This window comes from Mustela erminea, chromosome 17 (assembly GCF_009829155.1).
Source record: "Mustela erminea isolate mMusErm1 chromosome 17, mMusErm1.Pri, whole genome shotgun sequence".
Lineage (NCBI taxonomy): Eukaryota > Metazoa > Chordata > Mammalia > Carnivora > Mustelidae > Mustela > Mustela erminea.
In genome coordinates this window covers 38,698,294-38,716,736 of record NC_045630.1, presented here as the reverse complement: position 1 = coordinate 38,716,736, position 18,443 = coordinate 38,698,294, and the positions used below count along the sequence as shown (strand labels likewise).

Here is an 18,443-nt window from a genome sequence, read left to right as displayed (position 1 = left end):
TAGTTCCATCCATGTTGTCGCAAATGGCAAGATTTCATTTCTTTTGATGGCTGCATAGTATTCCATTGTGTATATATACCATATCTTCTTGATCCATTCATCTGTTGATGGACATCTAGGTTCTTTCCATAGTTTGGCTATTGTGGACATTGCTGCTATAAACATTCAGGTGCACGTGCCCCTTTGGATCACTACGTTTGTATCTTTAGGGTAAATACCCAGTAGTGCAATTGCTGGGTCATAGGGCAGTTCTATTTTCAACATTTTGAGGAACCTCCATGCTGTTTTCCAGAGTGGCTGCACCAGCTTGCATTCCCACTAACAGTGTAGGAGGGTTCCCCTTTCTCCGCATCCTCGCCAGCATCTGTCATTTCCTGACTTGTTTATTTTAGCCATTCTGACTGGTGTGAGGTGATATCTCATTGTGGTTTTGATTTGTATTTCCCTGATGCCGAGTGATATGGAGCAACAAAGTGCTATTTTTAAAGATTTGATTCTTTCATTTATTAACAAATTTTAAATTCCCATTGTATACTTGAGACTAAAGTAGAAAAAATAGGCAAATATTGCATGTTCTCTTCCCTCAGAGATGTTTGACTCTCTATCATTAATATTCTTCAGTGATTCTCCATGGCTGAAGTAAAACGAAAATTGCCATATCAATAGCAGTAACAAAAATAATTAATAAAATAAAAATCTCCTTAATATAATAGCTAAGACCCTTCAAGACCTGATCTCTCTTCTGTCCTTTCAATTCACCCAGCCCCTAGAGCCTGCCGTATTTCTAGAGATACTGAGCTACTCCTCATTTCATGAATGCAAGATGTTCTCTTCTGCCTCTATCCTTCACAATCCATTTCTACTAACTGGCGCATTTATTTCTTGGATTTTATCCACCCAGTAAACACTAATTCTTTCTATAAGACTTAGTTTAAGCATTAGCTATTTCCCTATAAAATGTCCAACCCCACACCATAAGGGTTCACATACCTACTGGGTCCTCATATCCCTGTTTCAGCACTTCTTTTGCCTGTGTGCATCTTTTTCTCTAGTATTAAACTGGTTGGAGCTAGTGGGTTGGTATTCAGTAAAATAATTTTTAAATGTAGTAGGTCATATGTATTTTTTATTTCTAAAAATATTCAGGGAAGTAGGATTTTTGTAAAGATTTTATTCATTCATTTATTTGAGAGAGAGAGAGAGCACGTGCAGGCAGGGGGAGGGTCAGAGAAACTCGAACAGACTCCACACTGAATGTGAGCCCAGTGCTGGTCTCAATCTCAGGACCCTGAGATCACGACCTGAGCAGAAATCAAGAGTCCAAGGCTCAACCAACTGAGCCACCCAGGCACCTGAGGGCAATAGTTGTGATTTTGTAAGAGTTTATCTTCAAATGCTCTCTCAGTAAAGGAAGTGGTATGATTGAATTAATAATGAGATAATATATTTTAATAAGCTTAGAACTTATATTCTTGTTTTGACTTACAATTATGACATATATGTAGCCACCATTACTGTTAAAAAAATCCATTTCAAAGATTACATTTTATAGTAGGGAAGCTAATCTACAGAGTGGATTCAAAAATAGTGCCACAATTCTGAGCTGTTTGAAGCCTCATCATAGGAAGAGGAATCCATTTTGAATCCATTTTGCCTGGAAACAGGAGCCTGTGCATTTTGTTTGGTTGTTTCATAGTTTTTCTGGAAAACCTCTCTGAGTGTATCACTATCTTACTATAATACTGGTGGTTTGATTTATATACAGTTTTTGGAGAGATTTTATTTTTTTATGATGAAATAGCATATGGCTGCCATGCAAAACATCAGACTGTCCTTGTTTCTCACATTCATTTAAGATTATGAAAAAAGGTTTCTCAGTCAAGTGCCCCTTATTTTATTCCTTGAACAAGCACTTGGAAATTTTTCCTCAGTCTAAGAGAAAATGTTTTGTATTACTTTGCTAATTATGTTTTTCTCCTTAATTTTTCTCTATTTTCGACAAAAACCCAGAAATAAACATGTTCAAAACTTATTCATTATTCATATTTTTATCTTTCTCATCAGTAGAGTGTTTTATTTTCTGCCCAATGGTAAAATGTTAAGAAGTCAAAATTCTGCTCTCTGGAAGATAATTCCCTAAATTAATTTCAAGCCAGTTAAGGTCTTCAGAATGTTCTTAATTGCTTTCATCATTTATCTTGTGATCATGTTGCACATGAATCAAGAAGTCAAGCGGTTTGGGACAAGTAAAGTCAGTTTGTGACTTCCATAGTTGTACCTAAAACTCATCTTTTTGAGGCTGCTTGAACTATGAACTCTTTAACTTCCTCCTTTAACCACAAATTACTATGAACAAAAGTTCTGATCTCTCTCTCTCCTGAATGGGTTCAACAGGATTTATTTGCTTGATTTTCCATAGATGGTAAATTTTTAAAAACTGGGAACCATGTTTTAAACTGCCTCATTCATTCATTAAGTTATTTGAGTACCTCTCGCATACTAGGCATTGTACTGGTTATTTGAGTTGGAGCCCTGAGTGTGGCACATAGTGTGAATGACAGAGGTACTGCCCCTGCTAGTTTTATGTTTGTATCATGGTCCCTTCGCTCTGTTTTGGACATAGCACAGAGGAACCAAATATGTATTGGGTGAAGGAAATAATGATTTTGTCCTGTTGTTAAATCATTCTTCTATGCTTGGAACATTTTCTCTATGCTTTTTTATGCTTATATTTTTCTATCCTTATAGAGACCAGAAAGAAAACTAGAACTAACATGTATACTTTTCTTATAAATCTAAAAATAACAGTAAAGTGAATACATGATTGATTTGGCTAAAAGATTTTCTGAGTCAACTTTTTTGTTAGGATTTTGCCTTTTAAATTCTTAACTAAAGCCATTTGCTGGATACTTCTCTGTAGAGAATACTTGTTTATTGCTTAGTTTCAACTTGGTATTGAAAAGGATAGAGAGAACGTCTGTACCCAATCTTCCAGACAGTCTGAAGAAGGTCCGTGGAGGAGGTCGGGCAACAGCCATTTAAATGAATCAGTGCATGAATTACAGAATCTTGATTGACACTAGATTCAACTGTATACACCGAGGAGCATATGAAAAGATTAGTGTGAATCAAGCAAATTTTGAAAGACTGGGGGACATTTAGATAAATTAGAATATAGACAAAATAAGAGCAAAGATGGATACAAGTTCTGGGAGATGGAAACAGGAATATTTTGTGGTAATTATTCATTTTTACCTAATGGGGATGTAGGGGTTAATATAGGACCCTTTAAATAAAGTGGCTTTACCAATAAAATACGGAATGTGAAAATGCTTTAATTCCAAAGAACCATGGAAATAGAATTTAGAGTTATTGGACTTTTTAGGTTATCTTTTATTGTGTGTGATATGTTTTAATTTTGCCTCATTTGCAGTAAAGAAATAGTTGTTTATTCGAGTTCAAGACATAATTTGAGCAGTTACTATATATCAAATACTGTATTTGGTACTACAGATATTAACAGGAAAAAAATGAGACACTTCCCCTAAGTGAACTTGGGAAAACATGTATTCACTCTTCCTAGAAGTGACTTGGGAAGGTAGGATGGTTTGGTAGAAGGAACAAGAACATTGGAGTCGGAAAGTCTTAAGTCCCTATGACCTTAGTTTCCATGTCTGTAGAAGGAGACTCATGATGCCTTTTCTCTCGTAAGACTTATATTCAATAGATATATTTTAAAACCTTAGTTCTTCCTTCCCTTTTGTGATGGTGGGAAGTTGGACTTAGAAATGAAATAGACCCAGATTTGAATCTAGGCTATGCAAACTGATGCCCTCTGAGTCACTTTCCTTATTTGTAAAATGTAGTAATAATAGCACCAACTTCACAGACTTGTGATGATTAAATGAGCTAATACATGCTAGGTACCCAGCACATAGTCATATACCAAGGAAACACAAGATAAATGTGAATTTCCTTTCTTTTCCACTCTGGCCACTCTGAGTGCGAATTTCCAGTGGAAAAAAGGCCAAGGCTTAAGGGAGGTCCCCAGTTATTGGTCTTTAGTTAAGTTATATCCTACAGGAATCATATCAGGACCTGAGAAGCTCAAATGCTGCAGTCAGATTCCCGGTGGAACATGAGGATAACATCTTTTGTTAAGTGACTTTTAATTTGTACCAGAAAAACTGGGTGTAAAATAGCTGTAACATTAAGATACTTCTCCTATGGGCGCCTGGGTGGCTCAGTGGGTTAAAGCCTCTGCCTTCGGCTCAGGTCATGATCCCAGGGTCCTGGGATCCAGTCCCACATCGGGCTCTCTGCTCCGCGGGGAGCCTGCTTCCTCCTCTCTCTCACTCTCTGCCTGCCTCTCTGCCTACTTGTGATCTCTGTCTGTCAAATAAATAAATAAAATCTTTAAAAAAAAAAAAAAAAGATACTTCTCCTAATAAAAACCTGTGTCTGCCTGTAAAAACATTTTAATAAAGTTTTGTAAAGATGCCTGGGTTTCTTAAAACCCAAACATTTGCCCCAATAGCCTGCTGCTAGGATGACATGGATTCTGCTTTTCACCCCCAGTTAATCACAATTTCAAGTTAGGACTGGCCAGTAGTCATCTGGTTGACTCCTGTATTTTCTATAGTTTAGGAGGCAAAACAGGCTATATGTTAGCCTTTGTATGATAGTAGTATGCAAATAGAGACTAATCATGTTTTCACTAATTTAGATATAATAGCAAGTGGGGTGGTCTTCCTGAAAATAAAGTTTTAGATTATAATTTGTTCTTTTTCTAAATAATATGAAATTAGCAAGTTTCATGAAATGAGATCTCATCTGCTTACTCTTTAAGTGGTAATAGAACCATGCTGAGCCAGACTCTTGTGTTACCTTTTTCTAGGCAAAAAATCATGCAAAGCAGGGGATAAAGGAGGTGAAGAGTAAGCTAAAACACAAGGTATGTCATATTCTTCTTTTCATTCTAACTTGATTCTTGCATTAGTTTGAAGCTTATACTTTACAAATCACATGAGATTTTTGTTTTTAATGACGTTTGAAATATGCTTAGCCCTTTGTTCAACAATGTATTTTTCATAACAAGCCCTCTGGCAACTATCTGCCATTCTATATGCAGTCACTGAATAATCTCTTTATTGTTTGCATATTTTATCACAGAACAACGGAGATCTTCAAAGATGCTTTAACAGGATGTATGTTTTCATAAAGTTGATTGCCTTGATATCACAATTGAAATTCTTGCTTCAAGCTGAGAATTTCTTTAAAAAGATGATCTTTGGTGCAGAATGAAGCCAGGAATGCCATCATTTGGTTTTATAGGATCTTTCCAGTAGTTGCTACTTTAATTTGAAGCATGTTCTTAATTTATAAAAGATTGTGTTTGAAGATGTGTATTTGAATCCATGAATATTGCATATATATGAATATTTATGTGTATGTGTTTTTTATTTGAGTACATATTACATCTTTGCAGATTTTTGTCAGTTGTTTTGAATTTCTATCTTTGAAGAAAAATATTTAAAACTTCCATTTTTATGATAGTAAATAATCTTTATAAAAATTTCATCCAAATTTTTCAAAATAGAGACTATTTTGGAAATTATTAACCCATAATATAGAAAAATGCATTTTCTTCCTAAACAGATTTTTTTTTTAGATTTTATTATTTATTTGACAGAGAGGGATCACAAGCAGGCAGAGAGGCAGGCAGAGAGAGAGAGAGATGGGGAAGCAGGCTCCCTGCTGCACAGAGAGCCCGATGCAGGGCTTGATCCCAGGACCCTGAGATCATTATCTGAGCTGAAGGCAGGGGCTTTACCCACTGAGCTACCCAGGTGCCCCAATTTTTAAAAATTGTATCTGAAGTGTTATTTTGCTATTTACATCTGTATCAGATAGTTTGTCTAAAAGGAATGCAAGTATTTTAAAATAATTACTTGTATATTTCCTCCTGTGTAGGAAAATGAAGAGGATTATGGGACCTGTTCTGGTTCTGTACAGTATACACCAGTTTACACATCACACAATGAAAAGGGAGGAAATACAGAAAAGCGTAAGCTTGCCCAGGTGGGTTTATTTACTCTTATGTCTCCAAATTCTAAAATTATGTAATTCTGGTTAGTTTTTAAAGAACAGTTTTGGACCCGTTCTTTTTTTTTTTTTTTTTCCCCATCATTATGGTAAGAAAGTTTGTGTTTCCAGTCAAGGAGGTTGAGTAGGTAGTATCTGAGCAGGCTGCAAGAGGATTAGGAATCAGTCATTCCAGATACCAATCTCTGCATACTTTATTATGTCGTCATAGAGTTCACAGTCCAGGAAGGGGAGAGAAGCAGTTAAGCATGTGATTGCTATAGGATGTGCATAGCTTGATGATGAGGAGGGAAATCCCAGATTTCTACTACAAAAATAAAATGAAATTCATGCATGGGAATTTGTTAAAATCCTTTATAGAAATTAGAATATAAAGTAATATGCCTGTTTTTTTCTAAAGTTAGATTTTTTTTTGCTATAAATATTTAAAGCTTCTGCTTATATGTTGATGTTATGTAAAATACTGTCCTAAAGGGGAAAGTGTTCAGAATTATAGCTATATGTACCTTGGTTTTGCTTTATAAATATGTTTCTGAAGGTTTATATGATCCAGATTTGTATACACCAAATCATATTTTAAGTGGCCTTAGAAAACTAGCTTTTAAAAAGAATTTTCAACTGGATTATAGTTCATTTATTGCAGTCACTGATGTTTACAGATGAGGGAGGTGATACCCAGAATGGTCACCTCACCTAAGACTTACAAGGAGTTAGTCGGAGAGTGGGATGCGAATGCATCCCTAATGCTCACTTAGCTTTTCTGGATCTGCACACACTGCAGGAGCAGGGATGGCCTTAAAAAGCTTCTCTGTGTCATGAGGAGGGATGGGGAGAAGCTAGTGAAACTGTACTAAAACCCTCGCCTTTATAAAGAAAACTTATTCATTTCTTTATAAAGAAAACTGGCACTTACTGTGTACCAGTCATGGCTCTAAATGTTCCAGGAGAAACAAAACACATCTCTGCCTTCATGGGACCATTTTTATACCATACTAAGTGCCTTCTCTATGATCTATCCATTTATAAATTTTATTTTCCATATACTAGTATTGGTTAATTGCAGCATATTGGTATAATAATGCTGATTGTATGACCTATAGTAAGCCCTTCAGTAAATAATTCCACAAGTATAGAAACCTTCCCTGGCTACTCTTAACTGGAAAATATGTATTAACTTGTAAACCAATGATGGATTTACAATCAATTTCTCTATATTTTTTCCATCACTAGCATTTTCAGTTCCTTTTGGTTCTCAAGCTTCAACATCTTAAAAACTTTTGCAAAATGTTTATTGCCTTAATATTGGAGCAGTTATGTTTTATTTACAATGGTGCACTGATTTTTATGTGAAAAAAAGAGTGAGATCTTTATTACTTATTGGATGCTTTAGGGTAGAAAGAAAACACATGAATTAGAGAAACCCTTGTCCCAAATGTCAGTTTTAAGTTAAGAATACTATTTTTAGCTCCTCGTATAAATTTTTAAATCTTCCTTTCTTTAACACAGCAGTGTATTTCTCTGATTATTTAGTTATAAGGTATATTACAGATTTCTGTTTTTGTTTTCTGTTAGACAATTTCTGATAGAGAAAATTGCATAAAGTTACAACCTTACAGGATAATAGGTTATATTTATTGCATACTTATCCTGAATTTTCATGGCCATCACGTAGTATAATATCATTAATTCAACTATCTGTATTCATCAGTTAGCATTTTGTGGTTTTCAGGCGGACATGACAAATGATGACTCTAACAAGAATTAAGAGAAATAGGGCTTATTCTTTTAAGAATTATAATTTTCCTACTTGGTTCATACGAATTTGTTAAGCAGCATATTTAGATTTAATATGCAGGTGCTGATAATTTCTGAATATCAATCTTTTCAAATGATAAATATCTGAGTTTTAGGTAATGTGTAATCCCCATATGTGTATTTCTTTGTATACATGTGTTCCATTATAGAAATGGGTGTATATACCTCTGTGTGTGTGTGTGTGTGTGTGTGTGTGTGTGTGTGTATGTGTTAATGATATATGTTTTAACAGGTCAATTTGTTAAGGATCCATATTTCTAATCATTTGTAACCCGCAGTATTTATCACAATCTGCTGTTTTTTCTCTGCTTAGGTTAGGCATAGGAATGTATGTAGCCCTCTGGTAGGACTGGAACCAGAAAATGGAAAAAGCAAAAGCACTCAGGGAAGAATATCAGCCCTCCTCCCCTCACCCCTTACCCCCACCCCCTCCCCATGTCCCAACCCATCTTCTCTCTCTCTCTCTCTCATCCGGCTTGTTCTTCTCTCTGCTTAACTATCCACTGTGCCTTCCATAGAGAGGTTTTCTCAACTCCTCCATGTGCCTGACGCTGGGCTTGCAGGCCCTCAGCTCAGCCAGCTGCTGGAAATGGACTGCGATTCCCAGATCCACTGTCTTGTGGAAGTGTGTCATCAGCCCACTCGGATCCAGCATTAATCCTTGGGTCAGTCAACTCTAGCCAGGGAAGCAAGGAGAATACCATGTACCAAGAACACTGGCAAGTAGTAGGGGTGAACAGGGAAAGCAGTTCTCAGAGGAGGGTTTTAAGGACAGTGACAAAAATCTCAAGATTATTTGCTACCTCCAATTGCCTTGTAATCATTTGGCGAAAAGTTGCCTTTGTAAAAAGAAAAAAAATCTATATTTTTAAATACTTAGGGGCCGGTCTTTGTACCATAAACCTGAAGCTTGGCAAAGTTTAAGGTCAGCCTACCCTAGTGGGTCATTGTTGCCTCAGTTCCCACATGAGACCTGAGCCACTTACACAAACAAACTACATAGAAAATAAGCTTCAAATACATTGTTTGCATTTGGGGCAAGGAAATCAGTAGGGACTGGGCATAGTCTGCCTTTTTTTGTGGTCTGATACCACAGAAGCTTCCTTGGTTCACTTTTTGGTGGTAATCCAGTCTCAATGATTTGCTAGAAATATGATCCATTGTATAATACAAGAAACAGAAGCTCATGCTAGAACCATGAAGATACTGTTTTATGATTATCTCCAAATCAATAAACAGTCTTACTGTTGCTCTCTAAGCACAATAATATTAGGACCTGAGCCCATTAGGATTTCCAATTACATATGTAAGTATTTTGAGAAATAGATATGGTTCGAGGCATAATCTGGGTATCAATAAATATGTCAGAGACATTATGTTTATTAACTTGCTTATATTCTACTTATTTCCAAAATTAATTGGACATTTTAGCAGGAATCATAGGACAAAAGATTGAAATGTATTTAATTTAGATAAGATTCAGGGCAGAGAGAAAGTACAGTAAGAAGCTAAGGCCTGGGCCTGGGTGGCTCAGTCATTAAGCGTGTGCCTTCAGCTCAGGTCATGATCCCAGGGCCCTGGGCTGGAGCCCTGCATCAGGCAGGCTCCTGCTCGGTGGGAAGTCTGCTTCTCCCCCTCCCACTCCTCTCTTGCTGAGTCTCTCTCTGTCAAATGAATAAATAGAATCTTTAAAAAAAAAAAAAAAAAGCAGCAGCAGCTAAGGCTCATTCCCTTGCTTAGCAGCCAAAATGAAAAGACAAACACACCTACCAGGGTTCATGATGTACAAGGATTAAAATAAAATTGTTCAGGAGGCATGCAACTATTCCAGGAAATAGGGCTAGACATTGTGGATCCACAGGCGAAGCCAGTGTCCCAACAGCTCCCATCCAGTGGAAGTAGCCAAGAGAGGCAAGGAACACTGTTTTAGGGACAGAAATCTGATTTTCCTTCTTTCTCTCTTCTGTGTAGTGTCTGTCACTTGAAATACTCAGGTTTATTAATACAAAGACAGCTTAATTCCTAAGAAACTTAAAAAAATAAAGGCTACAAGTAGAAGTAAACTTAGAAGGCTCTCTTTTCTTCTGTCAGTCAGGCTCCCTGAATTAGAAGAGTAACATCACTGTCTCATGTTAGAACTAGCCTCTCACTGAAGGACCATTTTCGCTGGGCCCCATCTCACATTTGATTATTCAAATAGCCATACACTCTCTCTCTCCCTCTCTCTCTCTCTCTCTTTAAAGATTTTATTTATTTATTTGACAGAGAGAGACCGTGAGAGAGGGAATACAAGCAGGGGAAGTAGGAGAGGGAGAAGCAGGCTTCCTGGGGAGCAAGGAGCCCGATGATGATGCAGGGCTCCATCCCAGGACGCTGGAATCAGCCACACCCTCTTAAAATTCTTGCCATGTGGTAAATTCAGTTACCTAAAAGTGAGATTCCATAGGACCTCTAGGATTTGGTGATACAGATAATTTTGAGGTCTTACTATCGTTTTCAAACTTCAATTTTTACAGAGTGGAATAACACTGAAGTACTCTAGAGTGAACTTGGAAAACATGAGGAAGAGACAGCAAAGCTGTTTGTATGTTTGTGTGTATTATATGATTAATTTAAAACTCCCAGCAATCCAAGCACACTGGGAATGATCATCCCCATTTTTCAGATTTAGTAACAGCAGAGGGATGAAGAAATGTGACCAAAGTTCTACAGTAATGAGTATCAGAGTAGGGATTGAAAAGCAGACAGATTCTGGAAGTTAAGTATCTAACCACTGCTGTCGGGCCTTTTTGTTGGGTGGAGTGTTTGTGGAGGAAGGGCTGTTGGAGACAAAGTTACAGTGTTGAGAGCCAGAGAGACTTGACTTTGGAAAGAGTACTAGCAGTTAGCATTGAGCAAAACACAGTGTCCGTAAGCCGTACTTTCTACATTTATAAAATGGTAATGACAATACATGTCATTTTGCTAAGATGCTATAGGCATTATGGATAATGTGTATAAAACACCTGCCACATAATAGGCACTTAAAAATTGGCAGCTACCCATTAATGCATATACATATATCTTGAACTTCAGGTCTCTTACCACAATGTTCCTGACTTTCTTCTCTCTTGGTAGTAACTGTCCAGAGCCACTAACAGTCCTCTAGCTCCCTAAATTAGTATCTGTCTTCATTCTAAGTATGGATAACTTTACATCCCAGTTTATGATTTGAGAAGAAATATATAGCTTATTTTCCTGAGAAATGTCTTAATTTCTAAGTTTAAAAGACCTCAGGATACGTCATTTTATTGTCAGTAGAGGTATCAAAATAAAGAATATGGGCTTTGCTTATCCCAATTCTTTATCCATTTGAGAAGTTGATCTCAGCTATGTAAAGAACTTTACATTTCCAGTTTCCAGCTAGACTTGGATAAATGAAACACTTTATTTTCACCTGTTTTTCAAAAGATGAAAATGAGATTATGGTTGCTTAAAATCAAGAATGTATTTTAGTAAGTGAAAAAAAAATCAAATTTCATAGTCTGGGTACTGTAGAATAGAAAAAAAAATTAAAATGTATGTTGTTTTAAGCCTGTATTCCATTACTTAGCTTGTGTTTGGAATAGATTGTGAATCTACATCTACACCCCAACAAATAGTAATTTGTGTGCTGGTCTGCTAATTAGTATGGTTATTTCCCGTTTTGTTGATGAGGCTTAAATAAATGTCAAGGGTACAGCCATGAAGATCTCCCAATTAGGCTTCACATTTGTAAAACCCAACCCTTTTCCCTTTTGTGTGAAGATGACAGTTCCAACAGCAGCCCCAGCCTAACAGGACTCCAGGGAAAGGATCCTCCTCTGGTTTTATTGAAAACAGGGCCAGTTGGGTCCAGTGAGAATACTGCCACCGGTCATGGTGCAGAACAGTTTTAATCTTGACTACACACTTACCTTCTTTCATCAATTTTATTTTAGAATACTGACTGTAGTCTTCGTGAACAACGTTTATACTAAGTCTGTCCCTGAAAATTATGTTTTAAGAATATTTATTTGTAAAAATTCATGGAGTTTTCTAAGAATGAGAAATCCCTTTAAATCTGCAAAATTTATATGAATCTAAGATGCTACTCCATTTTTAATAATATTAGCCATTCTTAACTTATTCTAGCAATTGTAATGTGTATGTATCTGTGTATCTATATAGGACACACACATGTACACACACATACGCACACACACATCAACTGGACTAGTGAACTGCAAGCAGGAGCTTAGCTATATTACAAGTCAACATTAACAGATGGATGGCCCTAAGCAAGCAAAACCACGGCAACAAAATCTAGTGAAAGTAGAGGATTGAAGCTTTTTGTTGTTAAGCCCTATTAAAACCCTGGCACACATATCACTCTTAACTATTTCATGTCTGAGACAAATAGCAATGCATTCAGATTTATTTCCAACCTTTCCAATTAATTGTATAAAAGCAGCATGGGAAAATATGAATGGAATATTATTTTCTCATTTGCAATATGATATAGTATGCCTGTTGATAAATACTTACACTTGGAACATATTCAAGTCTTTAACCCAAATGCAGTGTTTACAAATAGAAATATGTGTAATAGTCATAATGTCTACTAGTAAGATGAAGAGCTATGAAACTAGTGATTGTTGATTCTACTGTTATTTTTTAATGATTATTTTTTATTATGTTAGTCACCATACAGTACCATATTCACATACAGACTAACAGTTTAAGGTATGAAGTTACTTTTTGAATGCATAAATAAGGAAGATATTTACACCATAAAATGTAATCTATGTGATTTTCCTTTTTACCCATTATACACTGCTAAACTATACTGTCATTTTGAATCCTTATGTATTTAATGGCTTATCAATCATCCTAGTAGATTTATGGAATATAGCACAACAGCCGTGAGCTCATTTTATAATTGACAAGTAATACAATTTCATCTTTAAAGAATGGACTTAGAAGTATTTATATACATATTTCTGGCATCTAGAGACTTGCAAGTAAGGCATTTCAAAACCACATTTTTGTTGAATGGGGACTTAAAAGACATCCTAGTACAAAAGCATGTTTTTAATAATATGAATAATCAAGAGGTTTACATTTTACAGATATAAATTTCATATTTTAAAATGTCACAAGTTAAGTTGCTATGAAATTTGTAAGATAAAAACTTAGATTCTCTAAATTATTTAGTTCCTAAGCATAATAAATAATGGGATATTCATACCTAGGAGGATGTGGTTTATGGTATTGTGTTTGTGACCCTCTTTTCTTCACTGGAATTCAGTGGACTCTGGGAATAAAATGAATGTAATTAAAGATAGCATTTTTTGCTCAGGTGACACAATAGATTTTTAAAAATGGCACAATTGTTGGGATCTTTGGAAATACACAGTTCATTCAGTAGCTTTGCTTTATTAGTCAAGAAAGAAATGGCATAATCATTATTTGCAGAGGGAAGACACCACTTGCTTTCTATAACCAAGAAAAGAATGATTGCAAATCACAGTGAGAAAGAGAATAGTGACCTGGAGAGACAGGGAAGAAATGGATGTATGAAGGAGGGCCCAGATAACTGGAAAGAATACTTAATGTAAATTTTACAAAATAATAAGTTTAACCAAATCATGATAAGCAAAAAAAAAAAAGAAAAAAAATCATTTTTTTCCTTTTTTTTTTTTTAGCACTTTCTGTAATTTGGCTCAATATTGAGAACACTATTATGGTGATAAAGCTAAATTGTTGAATTAAAGTGATAAAATCTATTAGAAAGTTTCAAATGACAAAAATACTTTGAAATAAGTAAATGTGTCTCTATTAAAATAAACCCACAAAAATATTGCTTAAATGAAAACACCATTTTAGATGTCTCTGTCCCAAAGTCACTCTTTGACATAGCATGTATTTATTCTAATTTATATTAATGTCACTAATTTTAAAGAAATTGATGATTCACAGACCTGTATGCCTGGGACAAATAATATATGTTAATAAAAATAATTTAAAAAAAAAATTTTTTCCTCTGTCGTTTTCTGTTGAAATAATATTAATTTCCAACATGTCAAATTTCATTATGGTTAAAATCTGTACCTTGCCACCCACCTCCCCCCATTCAGTTACAGATTACAAGAATGCCCTCTAGTGGCATTGTATAATACTTTGTTTTGTTGAAAGATGATAGTTACAAACCAAAAAAATATTATAAAATTTGCCATACAGAATAGTCTTTTCTAGAAATGCAATAAAATACACACTGAAACATTTATATTTTCATAAAATTATTCACGAACATTATTTTTTCAAAGAAATAATTCAGAACCAGCTCCTTTCAGTAACTGGCTGGGACTTCATTCTTTAAATGTTTAGTTCTGCAAACAATACCAGGTATATTAAAAAGACGTGAACATGTTCAGTATGTATTATGATATCATTTTAGGTTGAAATATACCTTTCCAGTGTTATATTTTACTCTTCAAATTTATTGCCACAACTGACTATGTCATTTATTACAAAGTCTTGAAACAAAAACAGTTACTGGGTTTTCCTTTTAGTAAATATGATGAGTATTGACATTCTAGACTTTACATCAATAATCACATTGCTAATATTTTTCCTTGTTACTTCCTATTCTACTTAACTTAGAGTTTCCCTCTGTTTTTTTTTTTTTTTAAGTTATTTTAAGGGCTTTTGGTGAAATTAACAATAATTCTCTATTCCAAAAGCACCCAATTTTTAATGGACAAATTCTTGTGTTCTGCCAGGCATCCTGGGATAAAAAAAAAAAAAAAAAAAAAGATGATGTTCTTCCTATTTTGTATCTAGAACTGCTTTTAAGGTTGGGCAGAGATCAATGTTAGTGTTGATGAAAGAGGAGGCCAGTCTTTTCTTTGTAGGGGTTACTGCTGCTGCCTATTAATGTCCCTCAAGAGAGAAAAATTTCCAGGAATGTCAGTAGATTATAAATACAAGAGTATAATAGAATCTTATTATAATTTGAACTGGATTTGTGTCTACTACACATTGTTATGTTTCCTGATACAGAACATAAAAATATTAGAATAATACATAAATATCTTAACAAGTTAGCCTGTGCCCTCATGCCAGTTACAAAATAGGACTACTGTGTGGCAGCGTTGTCTGGAAGTTCTTTATGGTTTTTCTAACATTTGAGTTTAATACTGGTCATTTCACAGAGGTCTGTTCCCTTTTTGAGTTTACTAATGTCTGATAGTTGTGAGATAATGCTTTTGAAGCCAAAATACATATGGAGTAATTGCAATTTCTGTTAAGATTATGTTACATTCAACACAAGAACCATATTAAGACTCCTTCCACACACATACACATTTATGCTCATGATATGTTGATATGATAATCTGAAAGATAAAATTAAATATTTTAATCTTTAGTTATGTGCTTTTTACAAACATAGTTTATTAGGTAGCTGGAAATAATGTTGTTTTGTTGGTCACTGCTGAGTTTTTCATTGTTTATTCCAGCTAGAAAAATCATCTTCACATCACTTGGTAAAAAGAATCAAATTCTGTTTTACTGAAAATACAGTGGACTTGTTGTGCACGAAGAAACCTTTTTTTTTTTTTTAAAGATTTTATTTATTTATTTGACAGACAGAGATCACAAGTAGGCAGAGAGGCAGGGAGAGAAAGAGAGAGGAGGAAGCAGGCTCCCCGCGGAGCGGACAGCCCAATGCGGGGCTCGATCCCAGGACCCTGGGACCATGACCCAAGCCGAAGGCAGAGGCTTTAACCCACTGAGCCACCCAGGCGCCCCATGAAGAAACCTTTTTAAATGTTAAAATATTGAAACCCTGTCAGCAAAAGTGAAATTACAGATAGTTTGCCATTTATAAAATTTTATATATTTATCTATTTTGCTTTGTGAATAATTTTAAGTCTTATACATATTCTTATATATATATATACTGATCAATAATTTCTCAGTAGTGAAAAGTTACTTTGTTAAATTTTGCATTTTCAAATATTAAAGAACAAAAAATAACATGTATTTTAAATATTTATAGTTAACATAATTATTTGGCATATGAACTGTCTTGAAAAACTGGCTTTAAAGTATTAACAATTCACAGTCATATTGCATATAAACACAGATGAGTAATGAATACTGGGACTACATGGTCTTCTTTCCATTTATTAACACATGTCAATCAGAGAAGGCCTTTTAGAATAGCTAGTACAATGTCGCCATTGGGTATATTGTATATAATCTCTAACAATGGAGAAATGATTTGTGTTTCTAGGATGACTTTGATACATATTTTCCAAAGTAAAAGAAGTCAAAACTTCCTAAAGGAAACTTCATAGTATCAAGAAAAGGACTCTGTAAAGTGGTCAGTTCCAATTTCAAATACTCTGTCTCTAAAATCTAAGATGGAGATTTCTTTAGTCTAATTCTAGAAGAGTCCCCAACTTAGTATTAATTAAAATAAGCATCCATTAATGTAATTAATGGTGTAATGTAGACCTAATGGACAACATCATGATGGAGAAACTATCTAATTCACCTCAACAAAAACTACTGAATATCTGCTATGTGCTAGTTTATAGTTTTCAAGGTCATGTACCTCCTGTGAACAGTACTATGTGCAAGGACTGCTTTCAAGATCATTTACCTCATATTACCTTACTAAGGACCATCTTGTACAAATTCAGAAAGACTTCCCTTCATTGACCTTTGTATTTATTCTTCCTTTTAAATTCTTTACACCACATTCATCACTACGTGGAAGTGTAAAAGATCTTGGGCTTTGGAGTATAACAAACCTGGACCTGAATACCAGCTCTGCCACTTGCATGGTTTTTGATCTTGAGCAACTTGCTCTCAGCTTTTGGACCTATAAAATGATGATACTGTGTCCACTCCTGTAGTTATGGTGGAGATTGGGGTTAGTCTAGTGATAGAATTTGTTTTTCCAACACTCACCAGAAGTTTAATAAGTATTAGGTGATATCGTTTCTGTTCTATCCACTACAACAGCAGCCTTCACAAAAATTTAGTGAACAACTTCTGTGTTGGGAACAGATAGAATTGGACCCATTCCTTGGGGCTTGGTTGCTTTATTCTGGTTTTTCGTGCAGTTGTTGCTGCTCTTGCTGCTGCTGTTGTTTTTCCTGTTCTTTTTCCTCTTTGTGTTTCAGTTTGAATAATTCTTTTAGATTTGGTATACGTATATGTTATGAAATATTTAGCACAATAAGATTACTTAACACATTTTTCACCTCACAAGATTACCATTTCTTTGTTTTCATGGTGAAAACATTTAAGACCTACTCTCTAGCAACTTTCAGGTATACAATACAGTGTTGTTAACTGTAGTCACCATGCTGTTCATTAGATTTCCAGAACTTACTCATCTCAAAATTGGCAGTTTGTACCTTTTGACCAACATCTCATTTCCTCCACTCCCAGCCCTTGACAACTACCAATCCACTTTCTGTTTCTATGAGCTTGGTTTTTTCAGGTTACACAGGTGAGATTAGAGAGTATTTGTCTTTCTCTGACTTACTTCACTTTGTTTAATCTTCTCAAGGTTTACCAATATCACAAATAGCAATTTTCTTTTTTACTCTGACTGAATAATATCATATTGTATACATACCATATTTCTTTATTCACTTATCCATCAATAGACATTTAGGTTGTTTCCATATCTTGGCTACTGTGAATAATGCTGCAGTGAACATGGGGTACAGATACCTGCCTGAGACAGTGATTTCATTTCCTCCTGAAAAATAACCAAAAGTGAAACTGCTAAACCTATGGTCGTTCTATTTTCAGTTTTTTGGGGGAATTGTCGTACTCTTTTTCATAGCGATTGCACAATTTACATTCTCACCAACAGTGCACAGCAGTTCCTTTTTTTCCCATATCCTTGCCAATGTTTATTATCTATTGTCTTTTTATAATAGCCATTCTAACAGGTGTGAGTTGATATTTCATAGTGGTTTTTATTTGTATTTCCCTGATGTTTAGTGATATTGAGCACGTTTTTCATCTACTGATGGCTATTTGTATGTCTTCTTTGGAAAATGTCTAATCAAGTTCTCTGCTTATCTTTAAGTGGATTATTTGTGGGGTGTTTCAGCTATTGTATGAGTTGTAGGAGTTCCTTTTATATTTTGTATATTAATCCCTTTATATGATTTGCAAATATTTTCTCCCATTCCTTGAGAATGGAAGAAATTTTCATTTTGTTCATTATTTCTTTTGCTATGCAGAAGCTTTTTGGTTTGATGTAGTTCCATTTGCTGTTTCTTTTTCCTGCTTGTGCTTTTGATGTCATATCCAAAAAATCATTACCAAGACTGTCAGGGAGGTTTTTCCTTTAGGATTTTATGGTTTCCGGCCTTACATTCAAGTCCTTAGTATATATTGAGTTAATTTTTGTGAGTGGTACAATTCATGCAGCTTTATTCTTTTGCATGTGAATATCCAGTTGAGAGACTGGATATTGAGAGACTATC

At 35.1% G+C, this 18,443-nt stretch overlaps 1 protein-coding gene and 1 long non-coding RNA gene across 10 annotated transcripts in view; one reads left to right on the top strand and one right to left on the bottom strand.

Moving 5' to 3' along the window:
• Positions 1-17,683, bottom strand: part of LOC116575689 — a 46,510-nt gene extending 28,827 nt beyond the window's left edge. The window contains exons 1-2 of the long non-coding RNA XR_004279916.1: positions 17,579-17,683; positions 13,169-13,234 (exon numbers count right to left, since the gene is read on the bottom strand). This is a non-coding gene — a long non-coding RNA (uncharacterized LOC116575689). The remainder of the gene's footprint in view (positions 1-13,168; positions 13,235-17,578) is intronic.
• Positions 1-18,443, top strand: part of DENND1B (DENN domain containing 1B) — a 278,698-nt gene that overhangs the window by 233,719 nt on the left and 26,536 nt on the right. For all 9 annotated transcript variants that reach the window (XM_032317056.1, XM_032317062.1, XM_032317057.1 and 6 more), the window contains 2 exons: positions 4,898-4,954; positions 5,974-6,081. In XM_032317056.1, coding sequence (XP_032172947.1) covers positions 4,898-4,954; positions 5,974-6,081 — 165 coding nt within the window. The remainder of the gene's footprint in view (positions 1-4,897; positions 4,955-5,973; positions 6,082-18,443) is intronic.